The 27,292-nt window shown below is 45.2% G+C and overlaps 1 protein-coding gene across 1 annotated transcript in view; it reads left to right on the top strand.

The window, feature by feature from the left end:
- The window catches only part of PRDM6 (PR/SET domain 6), a 106,072-nt gene that overhangs the window by 52,586 nt on the left and 26,194 nt on the right, over window positions 1–27,292 (top strand). The window contains exons 4-5 of the mRNA XM_060636266.3: window positions 19,723–19,850; window positions 23,441–23,565. Of these exons, the coding sequence (XP_060492249.2) occupies window positions 19,723–19,850; window positions 23,441–23,565 (253 nt within the window). The remainder of the gene's footprint in view (window positions 1–19,722; window positions 19,851–23,440; window positions 23,566–27,292) is intronic.

Raw genomic sequence — 27,292 nt, 5'->3', positions numbered from 1 at the left:
GACTCTAGTCCAGCTTGCTCTTCTGGTGCTCCTGAAAATGTGATCCAAGGTTTAAGCACAACCAACACATCAAAACACATCTGCAATCAAAGACAAAAGGAAGGTACCGTAAAAGGACCATGGGAAGGCTAGAGTCTGTAGATCTGGAAGGAAGGAAATGAGAAGTCAGGTCTGGTGCTTCAGAGACTGAGAAAGCTATCAGACTCTGAAGGGAACCTCCTCAAAAGTACATAGGACACCCCAAGAATTCTAGCTCATTTATTATTGGTGTTCTGATTTCCGTCTCTCCATTCATACTGTCCTAACTGAATGTGTGGAATTTGGCAGTAGTTGTGTGTGTGTGTGTGTGTGTGTGTGTATAAACACACCCCTTTGAGAATCCCTGAAAACTCTGAGCCTTCTTCCAATAGATGATTCATACACACAACCAGCATCTTGCTGAGACTTCTGGGTGTTGGTAGCCTCACCTGAAACCTCTTTAAGGATCCCGTTGTGAGAGATCTCTCGACATTCATTCCTTTTGCCCACAGGTGCTTCCTGTGGAAAGAAGGAAATCCTAAGTCTTGTCTAAAAATGAGGAAGCATACAGGTTATCACAATGTGGTAATTAGACGGGTGCTTTCTTCGGGTGTTGACGTTAGTCATACCTCTGCTCACCAGAGGATTTGCAAACCTGGTGCCCCAGACATTGAGGTTTACTGGATCTCTTGGTTGGATTTCCGGGGAAGCATGCCTTGTGGACTGGACTGCCTCTCCAAGAACACAGGGCTGTCTCTTTGAGAGAAAACTCTGTGTCCCGTCCCTGGCTGCACACTTGGCGGGTCTCTGGGCCCAATGGCATCAAAGGGGCTTTATTAACAAGTCCACACCAGCGCTGTTCAGAGAGGCCTGGCCACTTCCATTTCTTGAGGCCCTTGATGGATCGAAAAGTGAAAAAAAATGCCAAAACAGGGGTTACAAAAACAGTGGTGTACTTTAAATGTTTACCTTCAACAACTTTGTGCTTTTAATACCAGAAACATAGAATTGCACTATTCCTAAGTTAACTACAGGCTTTATAAAAGTGTCCATTTATGGCTGACTACAGAGGACGTGCATTTAGAGTGTGCAGAAGAGGCCTCTCTATCCTGTTGGTCTGTTTCTGTGATTGTGTCCATAACCTCATTGGGAGGTGACTTCAAAGGTCTAAATTTGAGGCTCTTGGTGAAAGTAAGGCGGAATGGCCTGGCTGGCAGCCCCTGGAGAAAGATCCGTAGCAACCTGTTCCAGAAGGTCCTGGGTTGTTCCTGTCACCAGAATTCCTTACCGTCTCCTCTGAGCTGCCTTTTTTTTTTTTTAAGAAGTTTATTTATTTTTGAGAGAGAGAGAGAGAATCCCAAGCATGTCAGCGCAGAGCCCAACGCGGGGCTTCGTCTCACAAAACTGAAACCGTGAGATCATGACCTGAACCAAAACCAAGAGTCAGATGCTCCGCTGACTGAGCCACCCAGGCACCCCTCCTGTGAGCTTCTTTAGATGCCTGAGCTCTTGTACTGGGACTCCAGCTGTACAGTCAGCCCCCTTGCCCTGCATCTCTAAGAGGACACACTTTGGACTAAGTGTGACGGGGGAACGGTGTCAGGAAGGGGTATCTGTCCCCCCCCCCCCCCCCCCGCAGATGACTTCGGCCCTCGTTAGGGTATTTGAAATTCCTTTAAGAGGGCACACCTCTTTGAAGGATCACTTGGAGATAAAGCTCAAAATGCACATATTCTTTCTGGAGTAATACTTTGACCTAGGTTCACAGCTCCCAGGATCCTAGTGAGGGGAGCCCTGGGCCTGGAAGAGAGGGCTTGATACCTGTTGGAGGGACAGCCACAGTTACCTTGAGGGAAGAATGGGGATAGTGACAGCCCTCAGCAGGGGCCAGATATGGGGGTTGGGGTGGGAGGAAGAACCCACATTTGCAGAGAGGCAGGTATGCCCGGCTCTGGTAGCCTCTGGCCGTGCCCTTGACAGAAGTCTCCATCCAGGCGGCCTCCCCTCTGCAGAGACTGTTGGGCTATTGTATTCTATTGTCTGTTTTCTCCCTTTCTTCTCCCCCCCCCCTTCCTTTTTGAGGGAGAGAGCCCTGTAAAAGGGGCAGAGAGAGAAGGAGAAAGAATCCTAAGCAGGTTCCATACTGTCAGCACAGAGCCCAAAATGGGGCTCACTCCCACAAACTGTGACATCATGACCTGAGCTGAAATCAAGAGTTGGATGCTTCACTGACCGAGCCACCCAGGCGCCCCTGTTGGGCGTTTTTAAGAGAAATGTTAATTTTGGCCAGTGAGGCAAAACACACACTTTCAGCCTACGTTGCATCTTTTAAAATTGTCATAGTTGGGTTCAACTCTGCTTTTGCTATGTGGGTCTTCCCAAAGAACAGATAGACGTGGTCCAGCACTTAAAACTTAGTTACCTAGAAGGCATCCTATCCTTTGATCTATATCCTTCTGACTGTGGGTTTGTCTACATACCCATCCACAAAATGGTCCACACCTCTGTCCTTACATGTATCCACACCTCTATCCGTACCTCTGTCCACACCTCCATCCACACTTGCGTGCACACCTCCACCCACACCTCTGCCCATATCTCCATCCAGCCGTCCAACCAGCTAGCCAGCCAACCCACCAACTGATATTTGTTGAACACCAGGCACTACGGTATGCCAGGCTCTGTGTTAATCACTAGGAATACTGTGGCAAATATGACAGAGTTCGTCTCTGCCTTCATTGAGGTCAGAGTCTGGCAGATTTTAATCAGATGTTTGTTCAAGGCTGCCTTCACCAGTCCAGAATTTGGTTAAATAACTACTTTGAACTCCTTTTTTTTGCAAAATAGTAATGGATTACCCTTCCTCCCCGTAGGAACCCCATTTTATGGACATAAAATGTCCCATGGTTATGTGGCGAGATCTACAGATTGTGGTGCCAGAATAAATGTCTTCCGATTTGCTTTTTGTGTGTATGTCTCCTGTTGAACTGTAAATTCCTTGAGGGGTGGGGACCAGGCCTTAAGTTTTTCCTGCCCTGCACCAAGCATGGTGGCTGGCACATGACAGCTGCATACTAAATGTTGAAACAGCTCTGTCTGGGAGATCAGGCGCCCACATTTGAGGCTCACTATTACATTGCCTTCTGTCCTGGGTGCCTCATCTCCTGGATACTGATGGGAAGGAGCACTGTGGCAAACCACTGTATTCATTCATTCCTTCCAGACAGATGGTTCTGAGAACGCCAGACCCTTCCCTCTCCCAGGGATGAGTCTGTCTCTTGCTCTGGGACAGACTTAGATTTCATTCGTTTTTTTTGTTGTTGTTGTTGTTGTTTTGTTTTCCTGCGAGCAGTTATCTTTGGAAGACAGCTGTCTAAGGGCCCAACCTGGGGGGCCAGGCTTGGTCTGGGCCGCTTGTGGTCTTTATACTCCCACACTTTATACTCTCGAGTACTCTGACTCTGGATATTGGCTCCATCTCTGCCATTGTCCTCTGATCCAGGGTAAGATGGTCTAAGTTGAATGTGTTGCTCAGCACTGTCTTGACTTGACGTAGTCTCCTAAATCATCTAAGGTCTGAAAATATGTCTTTTGCTCTGGCCGCATGGTCATTTTCCCCTTAATAAAGTGTGTCTGACAATCACACTTTATTGGTGTGGTGAGGAAAAGAATGTCGTAGACTTGGGAAAACATAATAATTTAAGGAGTGACACATTTCAGTGAAGAAATAAAGCCGTAGACTGCTCTGAAAAGAAGTAAAACCATAGGAAACCATTACGTCATTGGGACAAACATTCAGTGCCTTCAGAAAGCTCTTGACTAAAAAAAGCAGGTGAGCTCTAGGGCCTGGTGTGCGTTGGGACTACGCATACATGGAAGTAGGTTTTCTCCCAGGGACATTCCCTCTACAAACATTCCCTACTTAGTACCTTGTAAGTATTTAATGTGATTGCTAACGTCGCCGTTTGCGCCTAGGCTCTGGTCCAAGCTGCTTCTTGGAAATCATACTCCTCAGTAGCTACCATGCTGAGCTGTAAAATTAGTAATGGTTTTCACCAAGGCCTGTATGGTGTCATACTCAGTAGAATTTATAAGCCAGAAATTTCTACTCCAGTAAGGGTTGAATACTACTCCTTAAGACCCACTGCACGAACCATAGCTCCTTCAGATCACACTGATAGTATTTCTGGGATTATTTTAACAACATAAAGTTCCTCTTTCCGGGGCGCTTGGGTAGCTCAGCCAGTTAAGCGTCCGACTTCGGCTCAGGTCATGATCTCATGGTTCATGGGTTCGAGCCCCGTGTTGGGCTCTCTGCTGACAGCTCAGAGCCTGGAGCCTGCTCTAGACTCTGTGTCTCCCTCTCTCTCTCTCTGTTTCTCCCCCTCTCTCTCTCTGTTTCTCCCCTGTACATGCTCTGTCAGTGTCTCTCTCTCTCTCTCTCTCTCTCTCTCTCTCTCTCAAAAAAATAAAAAGAGACATTAAAAAAACAGAGCAAACATTAAAACTTCGGTTATTCATACTCATTCAGAATAATGGGCATAGGTTAAAGCAAAACTATGCTTCATTGGGGCACCTGGGTGGCTCAGTCGGTTAAGCATCTCACTTCAGCTCAGATCATGATCTCAGGGTTCATGGGTTCGAGCCCTGCATCGGGCTCTGTGCTGACAGCTCTGAGCCTGGAGCCTGCTTCGGATTCTATGCCTCCCTCTCTCTTTGTCCCTCCCCTGCTCACGCGCTCTCTCTCTCTCTCTCTCTCTCTCTCAAAAATAAATAAATGTTAAAAAAAAATTTTAAAGTTCTCTTTCCAATTTCCTTGCCCTTTTTTTTAAATTTTTTTTTTTCAACATTTTTTATTTATTTTTGGGACAGAGAGAGGCAGAGCATGAACGGGGGAGGGGCAGAGAGAGAGGGAGACACAGAATCGGAAGCAGGCTCCAGGCTCCGAGCCATCAGCCCAGAGCCTGACGCGGGGCTCGAACTCACGGACCGCGAGATCGTGACCTGGCTGAAGTCGGACGCTCAACCGACTGCGCCACCCAGGCGCCCCTCCTTGCCCTTTTTTAACACTGATCCTTTCTCACATGTAGCACATTGTTGTGGTTGTTTATATCTTTCTCGAAATCCACCTTCCAGTTATGTGAGAAAGGAGGACGAGTAACTGAGCATGTGTCCCAGCCGGGGTCTGAGATGAGTCACACGGGTGCACAGCAGGACTCTGATGCTGGGCACTGAGGTCCAGTGCTGCCAATCCCTTTCCATCTCAGCAAAATGAAAATGAGAGAGAAGAGCAGGAAAGAGAGGGTAGAGCGGGGAAGTGTGCTGTGTTACCCATTCATTTCAGTATACGGAGAAAAGCATGGTGATAACGTGTCCTGCCCTTTGTTTATGGCACGCACAGTTCATGGCAGCAGTCTGTATAACCCCCCGCTGGCACTTAATAACTAGGAGAAGATACAGGCTTTCTTGATTGCTTAGATCTAAATGTTTATTCGAGCTTTCAGGAGCATTTTCCTTCATTTACAGAGTTCTCTCTGATGAACGAATATCCATTTTTAAAATGTGGGCTCTGTACATATGAAGCAGGTTTTCACAGGCTCCAAATTTACTTCATTTGTAAACATATTTAGTGGAGGTCAGGGCTTCTTATTGGTTGCTTTGATTAAAACTGGGTTTTTAGGGGCACCTGGGTGGCTCACTGGGTTGAGCCCCCGACTTCAGCTCAGGTCATGATCTCGCAGTCTGTGAGTTCGAGCCCCATGTGGGGCTCTGTGTGGACAGCTTGGAGCCTGGAGACTGCTTTGGACTCGCTGTCTCCCTCTCTGCGCCTACCCCACTCATGCTCTGTCTGTCTGTCTGTCTCTCAAAGATAAACATCAGAAGAAAAAAATTTTTTAAACTGAATTGAGGCAGTTTTTAAATGGGTAGATTGTGACAGTTCGTCAGAGACATTCGTGCTGATACTTAAAAAAAATTTTTTTAATGTTTATTTTTGAGAGAGGGACAAAGTGTGAGCGGGAGAGGGGCAGAGAGAGAGGGAGACACAGAATCGGAAGCAGGCTCCAGCCTCTGAGCTGTCAGCCCAAAGCCCGACGCGGGGCTCGAACCCACAAACCGTGAGATCATGACCTGAGCCGAAGTCAGGTGCTAAGCCAACTGAGCCACCCAGGCGCCCCATCGTGCTGATACTTTTAAAAAAGGGTCGGGGTAGGAAGAAAAGAAATTGTTGCCTGAAAATATTTCTGAGGCTGTCCTCGGCACTGGAGGATTAACCGTCTTTTCCTTCCTAACGTTGATGTCGTATGGGCACTGGAGACAGCTGTGTGCTATGGATATTATTGCTGTGACGGAGGAGAGGGAGAAAGACAGGATTGCAGCAGAGCCCGTGGATGGCACCAAGCCAGTGCCCTGAAAAATGGCAGACGTGTCATAGCTAACAGCTGGATGCAGAACTATTTCTCTTTAATTTGGACGGAGAAAATTTTTTTCACAGCAGGGCGCTCTCCAAAGAGTACAACATCAAAGAGGGCGGGTCTCACCAGTCAGACATGGGCTGGCTCCAGGATGGAGCAAAATGAATGAACTGTCAGGACTTTCCAGCGTAGACCGTGCTGCCAAGTGAAAAGTTAAAGGTTCAGTGGCTTGTTCAGATCACAGACAGAGTCCTGATAATGGAAGCCTGATTCCCCCAAAGTCTTCCTCTGATCAACAGACAGGGGATGTCTGAAGAAGACTCCAGATTGATGGATGGCAGGCCTCCTATCGACGGCCGCCGCTGTCCTCCGAGATAAGTGGGATTCACCCAGTGCCCTACCGCTCGGCTCCCGGGAGTTCTTGGGTCTCCGGGCGGGAATCTTCCCAACTGCCCATTGTCTTCTTCCAGCCCGCCACTTAGCAGCGGCTGGCCCGCAGTGTGACCAAAATATCCATTTGTGTTGCTTCACGTGGCCAGCTCTCTGCTGCAGGCTTCACGAACATCACCACGGGTGTTTTACAGTTTATTGACACTTTTCAACTGTTTTTCTGATTACCATATTTCAGTCTTGACGTATATGTTAGTATTATCTGCAAGCTCCACATAAACCTCTAATGATTTTCTAATATTTCTGGAACTTGATGAATGGGAATTGACAGAGTACAGTATATAGCTTTATATCAGCATTACTGAAAATACAACAACGGTGTATATAACCATTACTCATTTATTTTATGGGGCGTTTATTACTTGACCTTTGAAGCCTCGTCTTAAAATCTTGGCATTCCAGACATTCCAAAATAGGCCAAACCAAAGGGAGAGCAAAGGGTTTGCCTTTTAGAAATAACAGCGCAGTAAGTTCATTCTGCTGGAAGGAGGAAGGAGAAATTGTTGACACGAGAAACCTGTAGTTAGATATTTGAGGTAAAAGCTGAAAAACTGAACACGAGCCGCTTTGTGCTTGAATCAAGAATCTTTCCTTCTAAAATAGGCTTCTTCATCTGTAGACTTCAGTCTCACCCAGTTTTTTGATGTTCTGTGTCATCATTTTTTAAAAAATTTTTTGTAATGTTTATTTTTGAGAAAGAGAGAGGCAGAGCATGAGCGGGGGAGGGGTAGAGAGAGAGAATGAGAGAGGGAGACACAGAATCCGAAACAGGCTTCAGGCTCTGAGCTTTCAGCACAGAGCCCAGCGCGGGACTCTAGCTCAGTAACAGCAACATCATGACATGAGCTAAAGTCGGGTGTCCCCCCCGCCCCACCCGCCCACCGGGTCATTATTACCCCTGGAAGGAGAGTGAGTTTTCACAGAACTGGGGAGTTGTATCTCTCCTGAATTGCATGGTGGCTTTGTGTCAGTTTTACTAACAGATTAAGTAATTCTCAGTAAAAGGGCGTTTGCTCTGAAATTAGGGGTTTGTTTCACACATGACATTATTAATTGTTATGTACATTTTTATGAGCCTCACTCGGAGAATTTCTGATGCTTTTAAAGAAAACGCTTTCCATTTCTCCCTGATAGAACAAACGGGAGATGATGGAAAAAAGCCATAAGGGAGTGGCTGGCCTGTGACTCAGGGGGCATTTGTCCTGGTCACTTGTTAGTATAGATTGCATGTCTGGGGGCAAGTCCTTTAACCCTTGTTAGCCCAAGGTTTCTTGTCTGTAAAATGGAGTAATGGTCCATCCCACCTGCGAGGTCCGTTATGAGGATCAAATAAGCTTAGGACAGTATGTTATAAACTAAAGTACCATACAGATGTGTATAATGCAGTCATTCACTGCTGTTCCTTCTTTGTGTTAAGGAGGATGCAGATTCGCTCCTCATTTTTTAAAAAATTTTTTTAATGTTTATTTACATTTGAGAGAGACAGAGTGCGAGTGGGTTAGGGGCAGAGAGAGAGGGAGACCCAGAATCCGAAGCAGGCTCCAGGCTCCGAGCCATCAGCACAGAGCCCGACGTGGGGCTCAAACTCATGAGCTGTGAGATCATGACCTGAGCCGAAGTCGGTTGCTCAACCGACTGAACCACCCAGGTGCCCGATACTCTCTTCGTGTTTAAAGCATTGCTCAGTGGCCTCTTAAGCTTTGATCTAGCTTGATTTAAAAATCTATGCTCAAAGAGGTCGGGAGCCCACAGTGCCGGGGTTCCTGCTGTCTTCCTCTCGAGACTGGGAGGCAGTGGCCCAAAGCCCTGACTCACAGAGCTCCCTGTCGATCTGATGCTCTAGGCTGCCATCCGTACATGTCCCCTGCTCCTTATCCAGTATGCTTGTTTGCTCAGATGGCTCGCCTACCTTGATTGTGTTCAGTGTTCGCAGAGGAACGAGGCGCTCGCTGTACTTTGGGGCCTCCCCTGGCCAAATGATGTCACTGACTTCAGAGGTCAAGCAGTGCTACGTAATAGGTGATGTTCAATGAGGGGGTTTTGGGGTCTCGAAGCCACAGTTAATTAAAATGCATGCAAGGACTGTCTGTTCATTATAAATAGGCTCCAGGTATGTTCTGAAGGCGGTGAGGTACCTGTGTCTTTGGGATGACATTTTTGTAACCCTGCATTAAAACCGAAGGCTGAGTAAGCTTAGGAGATGGGAAATTTAGCACTGAAGAGGTACTTCCTTAGCGTTTTCTGTGTGGTGTTCTCATCCATCCAGCACTTTAAAATACTTTGTTTTATCGTTTAATAGGCTCATCTGGGAGATAAAACTAGAATATCTATTCTGGGTTTTTAAAATTAATTTTTTAATGTCTGTTTATTTTTGAGAGAGAGAGGGAGAGCCCGCGCGCCCGCATGAGCAGGGGAGGAGTCGAGAGAGGGAGGCACAGAATGCAAAGTAGGCTCCAGGCCCCCACCTGTCCACACACAGCCTGATGCAGGGCTCGAACCCACGAACCGTGAGATCGTGGCCTGAGCTGAAGTCGGACGCTTAACCAACTGAGCCACCCAGGAGCCCGTAGAATATCTGTTTTATTCATACACCTTGCTTGTGTCGTTTCGGATCCGTTTCTTCTCTCTTTCTGTCTTTCAGCAGAAGTTGATTTCCTGGTCTGTGTAAAGACTCGCATAAGGTGCCTGTGGGTAAATTTAAAAAGCAATTACAGTGTATTCCTGCCCCCCGTGAGCTTACAGGCTGGTTAACCCTAGCAGCAATGAGTCTGCTTACATTATACATACTATGTTTTGGTCAGGGGCCACCATCTGGTTGGTTGGTTATGTTTCGGCTGAGGTTTCTTAATTAATTATAGTGATGGCCTAAGGATAGCAGATGTTCTTATACTGAGTGCCCAGCTCTGGTTTAAGAACTTCACATACACCGGCCCATTTGATTTTTATATTCGCCTGTATTTTTTTTAAGTTTATTTATTTATTTTGAGAGACAGCATGAGCGTGCGTGGGGGAGGGGCAGAGAACAAGAGAATCCCACGCAGGCTTCTTGATGTCAGCCTGACGTGGGGCTTGATCCCACAAATTGTGGGATCGTAATATGAGGTGAAACCAAGAGTCAGACACTTAGCCAACTGAGCCACCCAGGTGCCCCTATATTAGCCCTTTGATGTAGGGACTATCATAAGCACCATTTTTTCAAAGAAGGTCTCAGCATCTTCAAGAGGTTAAGTCACTGCCTAACGTCACTTGGTTACTCAAGGGGGAGCCAGGCTTACAACTCCACATGCCCTCCCCAGTTGTCTTAACCAGAGTGACTCCTGGGGCATGTTTTCCCTGGTAATACTTAAGAAAGTCTCCCTAACAACCATACTGTTGAAAGTGAGTTTTGATTTAACAGCAGAGGTATTCTGGTTTGTAAGTGTTCACGGTCAAAACAGTGAAGAATTATTCTTTGTGGCATTAGTTGTGTTAGCTCTCCCTGAGCCACAAAATATTTGCTCCCTGTCCCTCCTGACCCAGAGGAATCCCACAGTAAAACGTTATTATGCATCTTGGCAAACAATATATTTTTTCAATTGAGGTTCCCAAATCCCTAATACACTTGCTTATTGAAACCTTGCTTTTCTGAATTTTACAGAAAGAGGGGGCCAGATGAAGGCACTGTGGAGAACAGGCAGAGAAGATAAGAGAAACCATCTTTTTTTTTTTATGTGTATTTATTTTTGAGACAGAGACAGAGCATGAATGGGAGGAAGGGCACAGAGCAAGGGAGTCACAGAATCCGAAAGAGCTTCCAGGCTCTGAGCTGTCAGCACAGAACCCGACGCAGGGCTCAAACTCAAAGACCGTGAGATCGTGACCTGAGCTGAAGTCGGACGCTCAACCAACTGAGCCACTCAGGCACCACAAGAGAAACTGTCTTTGTAGCTCTTCTTCCCTGCGTCCTCTGTGTGCTTAGGTTTTCAGATCTAAACCGAAAACCCCCCAGAGACCACTTCTTGGCTCTTGTTGTAACAGCTGTTGATTACATTTTAATAATCACGTGCAATTTGTCTTTGCATTTCATAGAATTGGAAGAAGTTAGGTTCAAGGAGGATGTAATATTTTCTTTTAAAAAGCCCTGGTGGATAGTGTTTGGAATGGAGTTTAATTGCATTTAGCGGTGATTTTTTTCCCTCAGGCTTCGAGTAAAAGCTAAGATCTTTAGGAAGCCACAGAATTATTGTGAAAATTCATTTCAGTTCATTGCAGCGTGTTTTGAGGTCCTCCTCAGGGCACGTGCCAGGCCCTGTGTTAGACGTTTGGGCATAAAATATGCTCTGTCACGTCAGCCACCCGGTAAAGACTGAAAGTGGCTGGCATTTCAGCGCACAACCAAATGCTGGTGTCTGGGGCCTGGGCACAGGGACAGGCCAAGGTGTGGAAATGAAAGAGGGGAGCCAGAGATGTCTCCCTGCTCACTGAAAATTGGCTAATCATTTTCCTATAAAACCTTGGGATCTTTTTTTTTTTCTTTCCATGCCAGAGTTCAAGGACCCAGGTTCTGGAAGGAACAGATTAGTATTTATGCTATTATAATGCATGGTCCTTTGGTCTGCAGTCACTGGCTCTTTTCAGGGTACTTGGAACGGTGGATGAGGTGACCCAGGCATGGCATCTCCCAGTGGGAAAGCAGAGGTGTGGAGGCTGGAAGAAGACCTGGAGATGAGACCTCCATTTGCCACTGACTAGTAGTCTCGCTTTGTCTAAGCCACTAACTTTTGGAGCCCCCATTTTCTTAGGTCAAACCTGATCAGTTTGGAACAGATGGTCTCTGAGGTCCCTTCCAAATCTGATTCTCCTGGGCTTTAAATTTAACCAAGGTACTCAGCGTCCTAGCAGAAGAATGGGCGACCGAAATCTTCACGGAGGTCTGTCCACCGGAGAAAGTGCTCTGCCTGTGGTGTTTTTACAGATAGGTCCCCCCAGTTCACTGCGAGTCCTTGGTGATGTCCCAGCAGCCGCCTCCAAGAGCAGAGGTGAGGTTAGGTGAGCTGGCTGGGTGCTTTCTGGTGGACTTTCTTTTTATCTGTTTTTATAGTGAAATTACTTTTATAACTTCTTTGAGTTCAAGGGGGTCCTTTGGTTAAAAAGATCATTGAAAGCCTCTGCTGGTAAAAATGAAAGAAATGAACCCAGCTCTCTCACTCCCTGGGAAACTACAGCACAGATCGCTTTGGATCGCAATCAGATGGGCTTCTGGGCAGCACAGGCGTAATGAATGTTTGCCGTGTTTCCAGGTTATCAGTTCAAAAGGGTTTCCTTCAGGGTGCCCCCAGCTGTCACAGACTGATTTTTAGTCGTACCAATAATTCCTTTAGGGCTGGGATTACAGACTGAAATGCTTCATGAGGCCAAGCTGATAAGTAAATTACTGAAGTTGGGAGCACGTAAGACAATAGGGAGTGGTGCAGAACCACAGGGCTGGCCTAAAGGGGGTGATCTTTTCTCCGCCTCAGTGGATTATTGCCAGAGAGTGGGGACTCACCTTCTGATTTTACTTTTTGAGAACAGTTGGAAATTTCCAAGTTTTTAAAACACGGTGGAAGAAAAACCAAGTTGGCCACGTGCCCAAGTCCAGCCCAAGAGCCTGCTGGGTTTGCAATGCTTGCTTCAGAGAAACTGATGGCTCAGAGCCACCGATATGTACGAATTACTGTCATTCAGAAGGAGGTTTTACTGCTTTTTATAAATTAAAAATGAGCCCAACTTACTTGCTTCCTTACATTGTTTCTATGATGATGATTATCATTAAATGTAAATTGGCAACACTCGTAAATGACAGAGCCGTGGACAAACCACTCAGGATTAGGATGTATAACACAACCTGGGTGGATTTTTTTTTAAATTTTTTAAGCTTATTTATGTGTTTTGATAGAGCACGAGTGGGGGAGGGACGGTGGGGGGGTGGTGCAGAAATTCCAAGCAGGCTCTGTGCTGTCAGCTTGAACTCACGAACCGGGAGATCATGAACGTGGATGTATTTTTTATTGCTCTTGTTGTCCTTTAAAGTAGACTCTTCTTGGGGTGCCTGGGTGGCTCAGTCGGTTGGGCGTCCGACTTCGGCTCAGGTCACGATCTCGCGGTCCGTGAGTTCGAGCCCCGCTTCGGGCTCTGGGCTGATGGCTCGGAGCCTGGAGCCTGCTTCTGATTCTGTATCTCCCTCTCTCTCTGCCCCTCCCCCGTTCATGCTGTGTCTCTCTCTGTCTCAAAAATAAATAAACGTTAAAAAAAAAAAATTTAAAGTAGACTCTTCTTCTAGGACCCTAAAGTCATGGGAGACCGTGGTGCTTCCTGGTATCCAGGATTGAAATAAATACACACCTTTCACACGGTGGTTTTCATTTGATGTCATGTGTGGTTTGTAATAAGCAAGAACGTGTGGTCATTCTTTCCACCATGTGTGGCATCCGAGTAAATATTACTGGATTGAAAACTGCAAAAATCCCCTTAAAAAGGTAAGAATTAGCCTTCACCCTTGCTTATCTCTCCAGTCGCATTGATAAAAGAGAAAAGAGAAAGCACAGACCAAAAATAATGGTTTTAAAATAGCAACACCAAGGATCACAGAAGAAATCAGGGGCTGTTGACATAGTCGTACATACTCCAAACATTTTCCTAGGAAGATAACACAGATAACGTTTTAACCTTGGGTAATATAGTCAGCTTCTCTATTTTAACAACACATGCAAACACCCAACTACAAAGCAATGAATGCCTAGGTTTTCTTTTATTTTTCTCTCTCTGATTTTTTGGAAAAGAATCAGAAAAGCATAAAGTATAATATAGAAATGCCAGTATGTGGGCCAGCCAAAAAGTAAGTGTTAAGATTTTGCCATATTGGCTTCAGATTTTTTTTTTTCTTAAGAAAAATGAAACTTTTCAGGTAAATTCCCCTTATTTTACCTCCATTCCTTTTTCCCCAAGGCCAGTGCTCTCATAAAGTTATCAGGAACCCCTCCGGTGAACCTTTTCAGAATTTTACTGTATGTATCTTTAGCTCTCGCTACTTGTATATTGCAGTATATGCTTTCATAAAGTATGCTACTGAGTGTTGTATATTTTGAAATGTTAACAAACAGTATCATGTGTATCAATCTGCAGCCTGTTTTTCCTCAATCTTTCTTTGTTACTGTTTTTTATCTTATATTTATTTATGAGAAAGAGAGACAGAGTGGGAGCAGGGGAGGAGCAGAGAGAGAGGGAGACACAGAATCCAAAGCAGGCTCCAGGCTGTGAGCTATCAGCACAGAGCCCCATGTGGGGCTCGAACTCATGAACTGCAAGATCATGACCTGAGCTGAAGTCAGACACTTAGCCAACTGAGCCACCCAGGTGCCTCTGTATTTTTATTAGAGAGAGAGAGAGAGAGAGAGACAGACTCAGAGAGAGAGACTCAGAGAGACTCTAAAGCAGGGTCAATGCCCAGTGCAGAACCCGATGCAGGACTTGATCCTACAATCCCTGGGATCATGACCTGATCCAAACTCAAGACTTGGGCACTCAACTGACTGAGCCACCCAGGTGCCCCTCAACTCTCTGTTTTTGATATTTATCCATATCAACTAGATCTGAATGCAAACATATCTAATTCATTTCCTTTAAGTGTTTTGTACTATTTTATTGGGTAATTAAAGCACAGTTTGTTTTTCTGATAAAGGGTATTTCCATTATTTCTCATTATTTACTATTACAAACAGTGCTACAGTGAATGCCCTTGGACTTGTCTCCTGGGGCACTGGGATTTCAGTGGGGTAATTTCCTAGTGTGATATTGCTGAGTCATAGGATTTACACATCATCAACTTTATTTCAATATTGCCAGAGTGTTTTCCAATATGACTGTACTGTCTTACACTCATTTTCAGCAAAGCTGGAGCTACCTTTCTAAAACCAATATGCCAGATATACACTTGGTATAGTTTGGAGAGTTTTCTACTTGAAAATTTTACTTCAATTCCCACCAAGTATCCTGTGTGTGTGTGTGTGTGTGTTTTACATGTATTTCCTCCACTTCCACACGGTTACTGGTTTGACTTCCTTAGAACAGAGCATGGGGCACCTGGCTGGCTTAGTCCGTTGAGCATCTGACTTTGGCTCAGGTCGTGATCTCTCAGTTCGTGGGTTCAAGCCCCATGGGTTCGAGCCCCATGGCAGGCTCTCTGCTGACAGCTCAGAGCCTGGAGCCTGTTTTACATTCTGTGTCTCCCTCTCTCTCTCTGTCTTCTTCCCCTGCACATGCTCTGTCAATCTCTCTCTCTCTCTCTCTCTCTCTCTCTCTCTCTCTCTCAAAACAATAAAAATAAGTGTTAAAAAGAACAGAGCAAACATTAAAACTTTGGTTATTCATACTCATTCAGAATAATGTGCATAGGTTAAAGCAAAACTATGCTTCATTGGGGCACCTGGGTGGCTCAGTCAGTTAAGCATCTCACTTCAGCTCAGATCATGATCTCAGGGTTCATGGGTTCGAGCCCTGCATCGGGCTCTGTGCTGACAGCTCTGAGCCTGGAGCCTGCTTCGGATTCTGTGTCTCCCTTTGTTTCTGGCCTTTCCCCACTCATGCTCTGTCTCTTTGTCTCTCCAAAATGAATAAACGTTAAAAAAAAAAAAAAACACTCTGCTTTATTCAAGTGCTCTTCCAGAATGAGTCTTTCCCTTAATATAAATTTCACTCTCTTAACTTCATTCTCACTATTGGAATGAACAGAATTTGTGACCTTGTTGACATTTTCATAGATCTTGAGAGGATTGTCTAAACACTTTATGCATGGTTTCTTTTGAAAGGACATGAAAACAAAATAAATGTCGGTATCAGCATTAATTGATATCCTTAAATTCCTTAAGTTTTTTTTTTAGACCTACAAGTATCTAAATTTTCATTTTACTGTCCCACAAATATAGATGTTAATGCAATGTCCAAGAACACCTTCTTGAACTTGGAATTGTTGCTCTAGCTTGAAACTTGTTGAAACATTTCTTCACTTCTAGTTCCTTCTGCCTTTTTTTCTTTTGATTTAACTTTATTTTTTATTTGTTAAAATTTACTTCCAAATTAGTATATAGTGAAGCAATGATTTCAGTAGATTCCTTAATGCCTTTTACCCATTTAGCCCATTCCCCCCTTCCACAACCCCTCCAGCCAGCCTCAGTTTGTTCTCCATATTTATGAGTCTCTTTTGTTTTGTCCCCCTCCCTGTTTTTATATTATTTTTGTTTTTAGTTCCTTCTGTCTTGGAAAAAGAAAGTTGGGCCCTGCCTGATACAGTAGATGGATATAGGCTCACTGTCCTTGTATAGTTTGGTTACATGCAGAATTTTGCACATAGTTCGTCCTTTAAACAACAAGAACAACAACAACAAAAAACACCTGAGCTCTTAAATGGAAACAAAGTTGAACTGATGATGGATGGTGATGATAGGGCCCAAGTGAGTACCTAGGGCTTTTCTTAGTTCCTGCTCAGTGCTCACATTTGGGTATCTTCGTTTTCCCACTTGGATTCCCCTTCTACTCGAGGAATGAACAGAAATAGGTGTCAGTGCCTTCTGGCCCATTGTTTCTTGTTCTAGAAACACTGAGTTTAAATGTGAACTCTTGGGGGGGGGGGGTGGCGCCTGGGTGGCTCAGTCAGTTAAGCATCTGACTTGAGTTCGGCTCAGGTCATGATCTCACAGTTGGTTTCTTTGAGCCCCTCATTGGACTCTCCGCTGACAGTGTGGAGCCTGCTTGGAGATTCTCTCTCTCCCTGCCCCTTCCCCCTCAAAACAAAGACTTTTTTAAAAACCTTACAAAAAAAAAAAAAAAAAAAAAAGATAAATGTTCACATTTAACATCACAGACCAGAAGGGGTCCAGGATGATCTTGAGCCAAGTATACAGGCATACGGTTTTGGCCCCTCTAAAAACTTTGTTTGGGGACCACGAACCAGGATGAGGAGGCACTGGTCTTCTTATGATGAGCCCCCTTGAGGAAAAGCCACGTGCTGTGAATATATGTTGTTATGATGTGACATAGTTATGACATTTATTTTGGGGGGACTTAGGTGAAACAGATGGTGTCACTGAGGACTGTGGTATAGTGCACGAGGAAGGTGACTCGGGGTGATGATGGTGACGGTGGAGAGAGAGAGAGACCGTTCTTGGAAAGCATGTAGGAGGCAAGTTCAACTCCGTTGGGTGATGGCTGGGCACTGGGGGCCGAGGGAGAGAACAACATCAAGGTCGAATGAGTTTCCTCAACTCTGGGGGCACAGCTATGGGACCTAACAAAGTACCTGCGATTTTCGTCACTTTTCCATTTGAATTAGCGTAAAGTCAGTATTAGCGGAAGCCAGGGAGGCACAGCCTCATGTCCTATGCTACGTTGTGTGATGTTGGGAAAAAGCCTGACAAATAGCCACCTACTTTTCCCCTCAAGGCAAGTAGCAGTTCCAATCAAGCAGGCAAAAATGATAGGATTCCTGTAGTCACACTATATTTAACTTGGGGGGATTTTTGCTAAAATGAGAGTATAGGGAGAAACCTTTTTATACCCATTTTCAAGACTGACTGGCTTGTGCCTGGTGTTCAGATGAGCCAGCGTCCAAGGTGGCACCCATTACATATAAATACTAGAGTTTCATGTGCTGCTGATGAAATGGGCTAGAAGCACCAAGGAGAATTGTCCTCCTCAAAACGCTTCATTATTGTTTTCACTCGCAGCTCTCAAGGGAAGTTTGTTCATGGAGGAAAGGATAGGGCAGAGGGGCTGGGTCGTCAACATTTCTGGCTCCATTTTAGGTAAACATTCGTGTCTGAGGAACTAATGGCTTTGTTCAGCGTCCCACGGGTTGTCAACAGCAGAGTCACGGTTGAGACTTTGCATCTCGGAACCAGTTTCCTAAAAAGGAAAGCAGAAACCACCGCCACATAATACAGTGGGATCTAACCTAAATGCAAAGTCTGTCTTTAGGTGGTTCAGGGAGCAGATACATCTACCTCATGAAATGATTCCATTCCCTTGCCCTCATCTTCAAACTAGGAATTGCAAGAAGTCATTAATCTTAACTATAATATAATCCAGGAGTCTCTTTATTCTTCTCAGGCGACATTGATTATCAGTTGCGATCGCCCTGCTGCGCTACCCAAAGCTTCTCCAGCAGTTGCCTCCATCAGATTGATGTCTTGTCTTTGAGGGGTGGGGGAGTTAGTGGAGAGGTTGGGGGTGGAGACAAATGAGCAAAAACAACAACAGCAACAAAACCCAAAAACCAAAAAAAAACAAGTCATCTGTTTTAAAATGACTAGAGATAATAAAAGAAACTGTCATCACTAAGCCCTTTGGCCCCCAGCACAGAAATGCTGAGCTAAATTAATCTGAATCACTGTACTAATTTTAGTGTCTCATGTAACCAGTGAGGCTCTCTGTAAGACTTGTTCTCCATGTGTGTTTGGAAGAGAGCAGTGGAAAAGGCTGATGAGAGGGTAAGCGACATGACTTCCAGGATGCTGTGGGCAACACTTCAGCAGTTACCAGGATCCCATCACTATTTTATTTGAAAAGGACCAGTCGCATCATGGTTCCTTCTGAGACCTGCACCCCTTGCTTCCCAGATGCCCCCTAGGACTGGGATTCCCTTCTGGAATGGCTGTATGTATGTAAGCCCCCAACCTCACACCCCTCGAGAAACCACATCCTCCAAGCTCCCCAGGGCTCACCTGGTTTCTGGAAGCGGGAGCTGATGACCTCTGTGGTCGGCTCAGACTTTGCCTGTGCTGGGTTGGGTAGTGTTACGCATGAGACTTTGTGTCCCATTGTCCTTGCCTGGTTTGAAACAAATTTCATTTCCTTGTATGTGATCTTTAAGAAAAATTTTTTTAATGTTTATTTTTTGAGAGAGTGTGCGCAAGCGAGGGGGGGCGGAGAGAGAGAGGGGAACAGAGGATCTCAAGCAGGCTCTGTGTTGACAGCAGACATCCTGATGTGGGGCTCGAACTCACGAGCTATATAAGATCATGACCTAAGCCGAAGTTGGACGCTTAATCGACTAAACGGCCCAGGCCCCCCTCCTTGAATGTGATCTTGAAAGAAGAGTTGCTTAGAATGACCTCAAGCAGTCATTAGTAGACCAACCTCAGTTAAGACATTTACAATCCCTAAGAAATAGTCATTCTCTGCCCCCCCTTTCTCTTCTTGAGGGTCTCTCTTTTTTGATGGCTGCCCTAATAGTTTCAGGTGCTGACAACAGCAGTCCCATATTCTCTGCGAGGTGAGAGTCCTTTTATTTCATCTGAATGAGAGCCTGTTGTGTTTTGTTTTAACCAGTTCTCTGCACGTCTATAACACTCCACCTGCTTTCTTCCCTGGGGTCGCCCGGCTCGTCTAACAGACGGTTACTGCGTCCCGAATGCCTTCGAACAGTTACGTGTTTGAGCCCGGGGGCCTCTCGTGTGGATGTTCCAGCCATGTCAGCGTGGCCTCTCCCTTCAGCTTGTTTTGTTTATCCGGCAGCTCATTACTTAGGAGTAGCCTGTCAAAATAGGTTAAATATCCTTTGGGAAACATGGTCACTCACATCCTCGAGATACCAGAAATATGTTGAATACAGGGGAAGATCGGCTTGATAAGAAAAATGGGATCGACTTGCATCACCCAAAAATATTTTCCTGCTATTCCGGTTGAGTTTCCGCAAACATCAATAAAGCTCTAGCGAACCTACAGGCCATAAATTTCTGCAGCCGACGCATAAAGACACCAAGGGAAGCAGGGAAAATGATTGCTGATGATTCGTTCTAACTACTTGACCTTCTGACCTCTTCTCTAGATATATGACCAAGATGGAACACTACAGCACTTTATTGATGGTGGGGAACCTAGTAAGTCGAGCTGGATGAGGTATATCCGATGTGCAAGGCACTGCGGAGAACAGAATCTAACAGTAGTTCAGTACAGGTAACGTATGTACCTTGATTTACCACTTCAACGTAGCTGAAGCCCTTTGGCTTGCGTGTACAAATTCAGGCTTGCTGCTGGTTTTAAAACCCTGCAGAGTCCTGCAGAACCCTGTGAGGACTGGCAGAAATTGTTTTCCTAGGTTTTTGGAATCTCCTTGGTTCTTGCAACCACACTATCCCGAGAGTTCAGGAGTAAAGATGCTCCCGGAAGGGCCTCTTTTACTCGGTGCACGTGGTGTAGTTACTTCCACACCACTGCCTGAACATCCACAAGCGCCTGAATGAGCTGGGAAAACTTGCCGATGCGGGGTGCTTCCCCCACAGCCGGTGTGTGCCTGCGCGTAGATAGGAGTTCAGAGATGCAGCCCCAGATCCCGTGCACCCTGCCGTCTTTAGGCTTTCTCCCTCGGGAAACAGTGTCATTTGCACAGAGACGTGGGAAGCCAAGAACTAACTCTCAGCCTGCTCCAGGCTGCTTTTCCCGAACTCTTCAGCTCAGCAGCCATGGCTGAGCCAGAATAGCCCATCCCGGTCCCTTAAAAGGTGTTAGAGTGTTTGGCTTTGGCCCTTTGACCATTCAAGATACATGTCGGGTGATCAGGCGGTTCCAGAACGTGGAGAAGCCGCCGGTTCCCTGAGAAGTTTGGGCAAAGCCCAAAGGGTAACAGACCCAAAGTGGAGCCAGCCTCATTTTCCAGAATCCCGTTGGGAGGCCTGTGGCTGGGGCGGGGTGGGGGGAAGGTGGGGAGGGGCATGGGAGGGGCAGAAAAGCAAGGTGGATTCCCAGATGCCCTGCCACATCCGCTCAGTGCACCTGTTGGTCAAGCATTTCCACTTAGTGCTAAAGAAGGCTGAAATGGAGATGGGAACACAAAAACAGATCACAGAGAGGGGGGGAGAAAAACCCTTTCCTCAAAATCCCTCGAAAACATGTGCCGTATAAATATATGACCTCAGTTATAAACAGCCATGTTCCCTTTAGAATCAGAAGCAACTGGTTAGCTTTATTAGGCACCACAGACACATCAAAGCAGAAGGTCCTGTACTCTGCAACTTGGCTTCTTGCCTGTGGCTATTTATTTTCTTTCTTCTTCTTTTTTTTTTTTTCTTTTTTAGTTTTTAAACATGAAGCTTAAAAAAAAAAAAGGGCTTTATACCCCTCGTAGGTGTAAGGCTGCACAAATCTGGCTGGCTCTCCGAAGGTCTCCAGTTCAAAGGGAACATATTTGGGCAGCATGTGACTCACTGCCATGGTTTCCTGGGCAGTTATATTTCATTAAATAATGGTTTCAACGAAACCGTGCATGACGGTATTTGGTTACTTGACTGCAGCCACCTTTCTGTCATGAAGTTTTTATGAAAGCTGGAGCTAGAAAATTAGTAAAGGTTGGGTTTGTCCCTCCAGCAAGAGATAGTCTGGCCGGTTCCATAATGAGCACCTGGGGAGCTCTTGAGGCAAATTCTGAATTTGGGGGAAACAAGAAACCCCTGAAGAGTAAGGCAGTTACCTATCTGTCAGTAGTAAGTGGATTTTACAGCTAGCCTTTCATGATAGTGCTTCACCTTCTAGATCTCTCTGCCGATCTGTTTTCGATTACTTCGGATCTTTCTAAAATGAACTACAAAAACACAATTTAAAAAACTGGCATCCATCACCAGTGACCACGTCCAAGAGTAAGAAAATAGAAAAGTTGGACCCCGAAGAGCCAGCTTAATTTTTATTGTACATGAACGTCCTCTTCACAAAAAGTCAGCTGGTTTAGATTCATTCTGTTATGATTTGTAATATCTAAATGGAATTTTCTTCAAAGCGCCCTTGATTGATTGACCCTTAGCTGAACGTTTTGTTTTTATTTTGAGGCTGACAATAATGTTTGTTGGCGTGTGCTGTGCTTCAACTGCGTTGGGACGCCATGAAGCTATCTTTATGAGTCATCCAACCACAATACTAAATACATGTCAGCAAAGGAAATATTATCTGAAGAGGGAAAAATTCCTTTGATGTGCTTCAACATGCAGAGATTTCTGCGAGTTTTGGAAGCTTTGCCCGCTTGTAAGGAACGGTGTACCCTTACACTTTTTTTTTTTTTTTTTTTTAAACCCACCCCTCCCTTTCGGCTTACTCTGTGCCTCAGAAGACCACCCATTGCTTGAAAACAGTTCTGTTCTTTCAGCGGCAAAGTGTGTCATTTGGTTTTTAGCACATTCATTTGCCGGGCGCTGTGTTTATATTAAGGGAAGCCAAACCGAGAGATGAAATGTTACAAGGGTGAAGTACAAAGTCGACTCAATTTTTCTCAAGTTAGGAGATGCCGGTGATTTATAGCTCGGCTCCAATTTTGATTTTTTTATGTAGCAGTGGAAAGAATTAATAAAATGCACAGCTCTTGGAGATGCGGAGGGAGGCAGGGTGGCGAGGTCCGCACAACTGGCTGGAGTTTTTGTCAGATATTCATAGAATGTTGGGAAAAACATTCTGCTTAGTTAGCAGTGCCCTCGTGAGACAGAATGGCAGCAAGTAAGGAAAATAACAAGATAAATGAAATTTTTGCAGCTGCAAGTAAAATATTGAGAATCTGCACTTTTTTTTTATTGATCTTTATGATCCTATTGCCAAGAGCCACTTTGTGGTGACAAAATATGTTGACAAGTGCATATCTCACTGCCATGAAAAATGTGGAGAAGGATTTGCCTTATGTCTGCAGTGTTCTACAAGGAGCCAATTGCCCTGCCACGGCCAATTCCTTACAGAAAGGCTAAATTTAAGGCCCACCAACCCTAAACACTTTTATCTTGAACTTGAGGCTAATATTTGTAGCAATTCTTCATCGAGGAAACCAGTCACGGTCTCCTCTTTTTTTTTTTTTTTTTTTAATCCGTAGGTTTTTCTTTACAGTACCAAAGCTGTTTTAAAAAATGTTTATTTCTTGGTACCTTCACTCTGTCATTTCAGAGGGTAATCTTTCAGCCAGAGTAAAGTGCTCCCTTGTATTTAATGAATTTCCATTCCTTTTCCCCGGAAGAGGGGTTTTCTCTTCTCTTGTGTCAAACTTGAGAAGATAGGCGATGGGGAAGATTTTTACTTTCCTCTGTCCTTAAATCACAAAGCCGCTTAATTTTATTACGGATTTGGGGACTCCCATTGCCAAGTTGCAAGAATACGTGTAATGCTTTTCCTTCAAAAAGGAAATCAATAATATTAATTGATAGATGAAGGTGAGGCACCAATATCTACAATTTGCTGAGAGATGGAATTTTCTCATTAATCTGAGATGGAGTTTTTTGTTGTTGTTGGTTTTTGTTTTTAATGAGCCCCTGGCTTTATGCCAGCCCTTGAGCCCTGTATGTGTCTCTTCAGCCAAGATGTTCTGTGGAGGGACATTGTGGAAATAAACTGTAAGGGGTTTATTATACCGGGGTAGAGGCTGTAATTGGTTGCTGGGAATGATAAGGTGGGTGCAGATTTTATTGCAAACAAACTGTTTAGATGGAGCCGGGCAGAACTTTTTCGGGGCAATGAAAATGTGGAGGGGGGGGGCACCTGAATCCTACCTATTACTAAGCTGGGTTTTCTTTTGTTTTGAATAGGTCGAATATATTCTACCGAGCCTGTATAGATATTCCCAGGGGTACCGAGCTTCTGGTGTGGTACAATGACAGCTATACGTCTTTCTTTGGGATCCCTTTACAATGCATTGCCCAGGATGAAAACTGTAAGAATTTCTTTTAGCTCTGAATTCACATCTCAAAATACTTATTTGAAAGCTAACCATTTAAGAGTGTTGCTTGAGACTCCTGAAATCCAATTCACCCTGATACGTGATGCAAACGTGCACGAGTCTGTTCCATCATTTTCTTCTCCTGCTCCTGTCCTTTGCTTTTTTACAGGGCATCTTATGTAAGCCCGTCCTTTCCTCACCTGTATTTATTGTCAAAGCCATTGTCATAGTTTTAAGTAGTCGCTGGTAGCAGTAATGAGGCAGCTGGTATTTAAAAAAAATTTTTTTTAATGTTTACTTATTTTGAGAGAGAGAATGGAAATGAGAATGAGTCAGGCACAGGCAGAGAGAGAAAGGGGGGAGACACAGGATCCGAAGCAGGCTCCAGGCTCTGAGCTGTCAACACTGAGCCCGACTTGGGGCTCAAACTCACCAACTGGGCAATTGTGACCTGAGCCAAAGTCGGAGGCTTGACCGACTGAGCCACGCAGGTACCCCTGAGGCAACTGGTCTTTATTGAGCACCTACTCTGTGTCTGGTACTGTGCTTGCCACCGCATGGGGTTACCAGAACAGCACAAGCTGTAACTCCTGCTCTGCAGGGGTTCACGATCTTGCCAGAGTCACATCATAGGCAAAAATAAAATAATAAGAAAAGGGTGCTGTCTACTTAGGGGTCAAAGCCCTCCAGGCAACTGGGGGTGCTAAGTAGTCATTGGAATGAGAAACAGTAGCAAAAATCATAGACATGTGACTGAGGAATTTGTCTTTGCAAATTTCCTAGTCTGACATGAACTATTTAATTTGTATCTTTATTACCACGGCAGTCATTATCTCTAAAAAAAAAAAAAAAAAAAGTCTTATCTAGGCAAACAGGACCTGAGAGCCATTTTTATTAAAACTTTTATTTTTGTTTTTATCAATTCTTTGCAAAATAAGGCGATTTCCAGGATTTGGAATAGAATTAGGTAATGCTGATGCGTTTCAGTGAGAAACACTGGTTTCACTGACACCATTTTAATAAAAGAATGGTGTGGCAATAAAGCCACCAAACTGATAACGGATAATTGCAGTGAACTAATAATTTGTCATTCTGTAACAGAAAAAGGAGCAGAGAGAACAGATCTATTGAAGAAACTTCAGTTTGGAGGAAAAAAAGTGTTATTTTTCCTTTCCCACTTACTTTCTCACACACACACACACACACACATACACACACACACAAAGACCCCCCCCCCCCAAAAAAAAAAAAAAAAGTTTGTGTTACTCCTGATAAAAATGCTGCTGGTCAGATATTTCTTTTTCATGTTGTCTCTATTTTCTTTGCCAAAAAAAAAAAAAAAAAAAAAGAACTCTCAGGAAGCATATTGCCATCAAATTTCTCTTTCTACTTTAACCCCAAGCCAATCTCCAATCAAAAAATGAATCTTTGGACCTATAGTACATTCCTCTTACTTCCCAAGTTTCCATTGGAAAGTTTCTTTTCTGCAGTGATACTTGGGTTTGAAGGAGTGTCTGTTTTTGTAGGAGAAAAATCTCAGTGTTGGACATGGAGTGTGTGGTTGGTGTTTGAGGCAGAAATGGACAGGATACCAGAACGTTCTGTCTTCTCAGGACGGCTCCATGCCCCTGCTCCCCCAGACTAGGCCGAAGTCCATGTACAGAGAAACACCAGTTTCCGGCCCTCTAGCCTGCTGACATGGGCCTGTCCTGTGAACCTTGACGTAACCTCACCTTCTGAAGTGTGGAATTTGATCCAAAAGCCTTCCAGAAATCCTGTAAGGTCTCCTGTTCGCTCCTTTACCACAGCCTGCTACAGACTCTGAAGATGTTATTGTGGTGTGTGTGTTGAGAAAGGTCTGAAAATAAGCTTATTGAAGACTAGAGTTCTCAGGTACCTAGGCACATAGTCCAAGGATGTGTTCATTCATTGCGCAGATGCTCATTGAACACCCGTAGTGAGCTAGTGTCTTCGTAGGCGCTGCAAATGCAGCAGCCAAAAAGCAGATGGGAATTCCTGCCCTCAGGGCACTTACATTCTAGTGGAGAGAGACACAGGAATGAATGAATGAATGAATGAATGAATACATGGCTTGTCAGGTGGTACATTTTGTAGAGTGGCCAAAGCAGGAGAAGGGGTGAGGCATGCCAGGAGTTGTGAGTTGTGGTTGGCAGGAGTGAGCGGGGAAGGCCCTCCCTGGAATGTGCCTTTGGGGTGAGATTGGCGAGGGAAGGATCAGCCACGTTTGCTATTTGGGAGACGAATGTTCCGGGCGGCAAGATGAAAAGAGTAAAGGCCCCATGATGGGGATGTTTCTGGCCTGTTGGAAGAGTATCGTGGAGGTTAGCATGGGTGTTGTGGAGGGAGTGAGGTGAGGACGAGTTAACTCAGATGTGGGGTGGGACCGGAGCGGGGACCCTGTGGCGCCCAGGAGGCCCCTGTCGGAAGCCTGGCTTTTCCTCTGTTCGAGGGCCAGGCGAAGGGCGCTATGGCAGAGTTCTGAGCCGAAGAGTGAGATGTTCTGGCTGCAGTGGTAACAAGATTGCGCTGGCCATTGAGTGGAGACCAGACAGTAAGGGCGGAGGGTGGAGCAGGGAATCCAGTTCCAGGCTCCTGCAGGACTCCAGGGGAGACGGGGTGGTAGTCCGGGCTAGTATAGACTTGGTAGAGGTGGTGAGAAGTGGCTGGATTCTGGAAACGTTTTGAAAGTCAAGCCAGGAGTGCTTCCGGACACACTGGATGCTGAGCGAGAGAGAAAGGAGTCCAGGATAACTCTATGGCTTTGGTTTGAGGAACTTGAAGAAAGGAATGGCCAGCTACTGAGTTAGGAGTCAGAAATGGAAAGCACCGTGGAATTACTTCTATTTAAAAAAAAAATAAAAAGCTTATTTATTTATTTTGAGAGAGAGAGCGTGCGTTCATGTGTGCAAGCAGGAGGGGGCAGGGGGAGAGAGAGAAAGAGAGAGAGAGAGAGAGTGTGTCCCAAGCAGGCTCCACACTGGTAGCATAGAGCCGGACTCGGGGTTCACACGAACACGAGATCATGACCTGAGCCGAAATCAAGAGTTGGCGGCTCAACGAGCTGAGCCGCCCAGACGCCCCTAAGTTTTAAAAAATGGTTTCAGGTTATTTACTTGTTTTGTTGAGAAATAGTACCCATGCACGTGAGGGGGAGCCATGGAATTACTCCCTAGGGAATGCATTTCTTACCCTTGATGTGATTTCTGGGGTGGCAATCACACATTTGCAACATTGCTTGTGCTTGGTGTTGCTGTTACATGGATGAGACAGATGTAGGGGTTGGGCTGGAGGATTTCGGGATCTTGTGTGCCGTTCACAGCCACCGACAACAGGGATCTGAGAGTGCACCCTCTGGTCTTGAGATTCATTGCCACAGTGTCATCAAAAGGGTACTTTCTGGAAACACCGGATGCTTTGCTTTTTAATCCTTCTGCCTCATAGAGTCCGACCGTGTAAAGCACTCTTGAGGTTGCTGATTAGAGTATTACGTTAACTCCACCGGGATAGATGTTCAACCATTTATTGAAATCCTTGGAAGACAATGTGGAAAGCTATAGCAGCTTGAAGTATCGCGGATTCGGTAGATAAATGAAGCGGCTCTTTTGGGTGTTGAGTTCCAAGCCCAAAGTGAGGGTGGAGGGAAGCTTCAAGAAAATTAAGTCATTGACTTCAACGCTCACCAGTGACAATCCCCCTTCCC

The sequence above is a fragment of the Panthera onca genome, chromosome A1, assembly GCF_046562875.1.
Source record: "Panthera onca isolate mPanOnc1 chromosome A1, mPanOnc1 haplotype 2, whole genome shotgun sequence".
Classification (NCBI taxonomy): Eukaryota; Metazoa; Chordata; class Mammalia; order Carnivora; family Felidae; genus Panthera; species Panthera onca.
The sequence above is the reverse complement of the archived record's forward strand: the minus strand, read 5'-3'. Positions and strand labels throughout refer to the sequence as shown.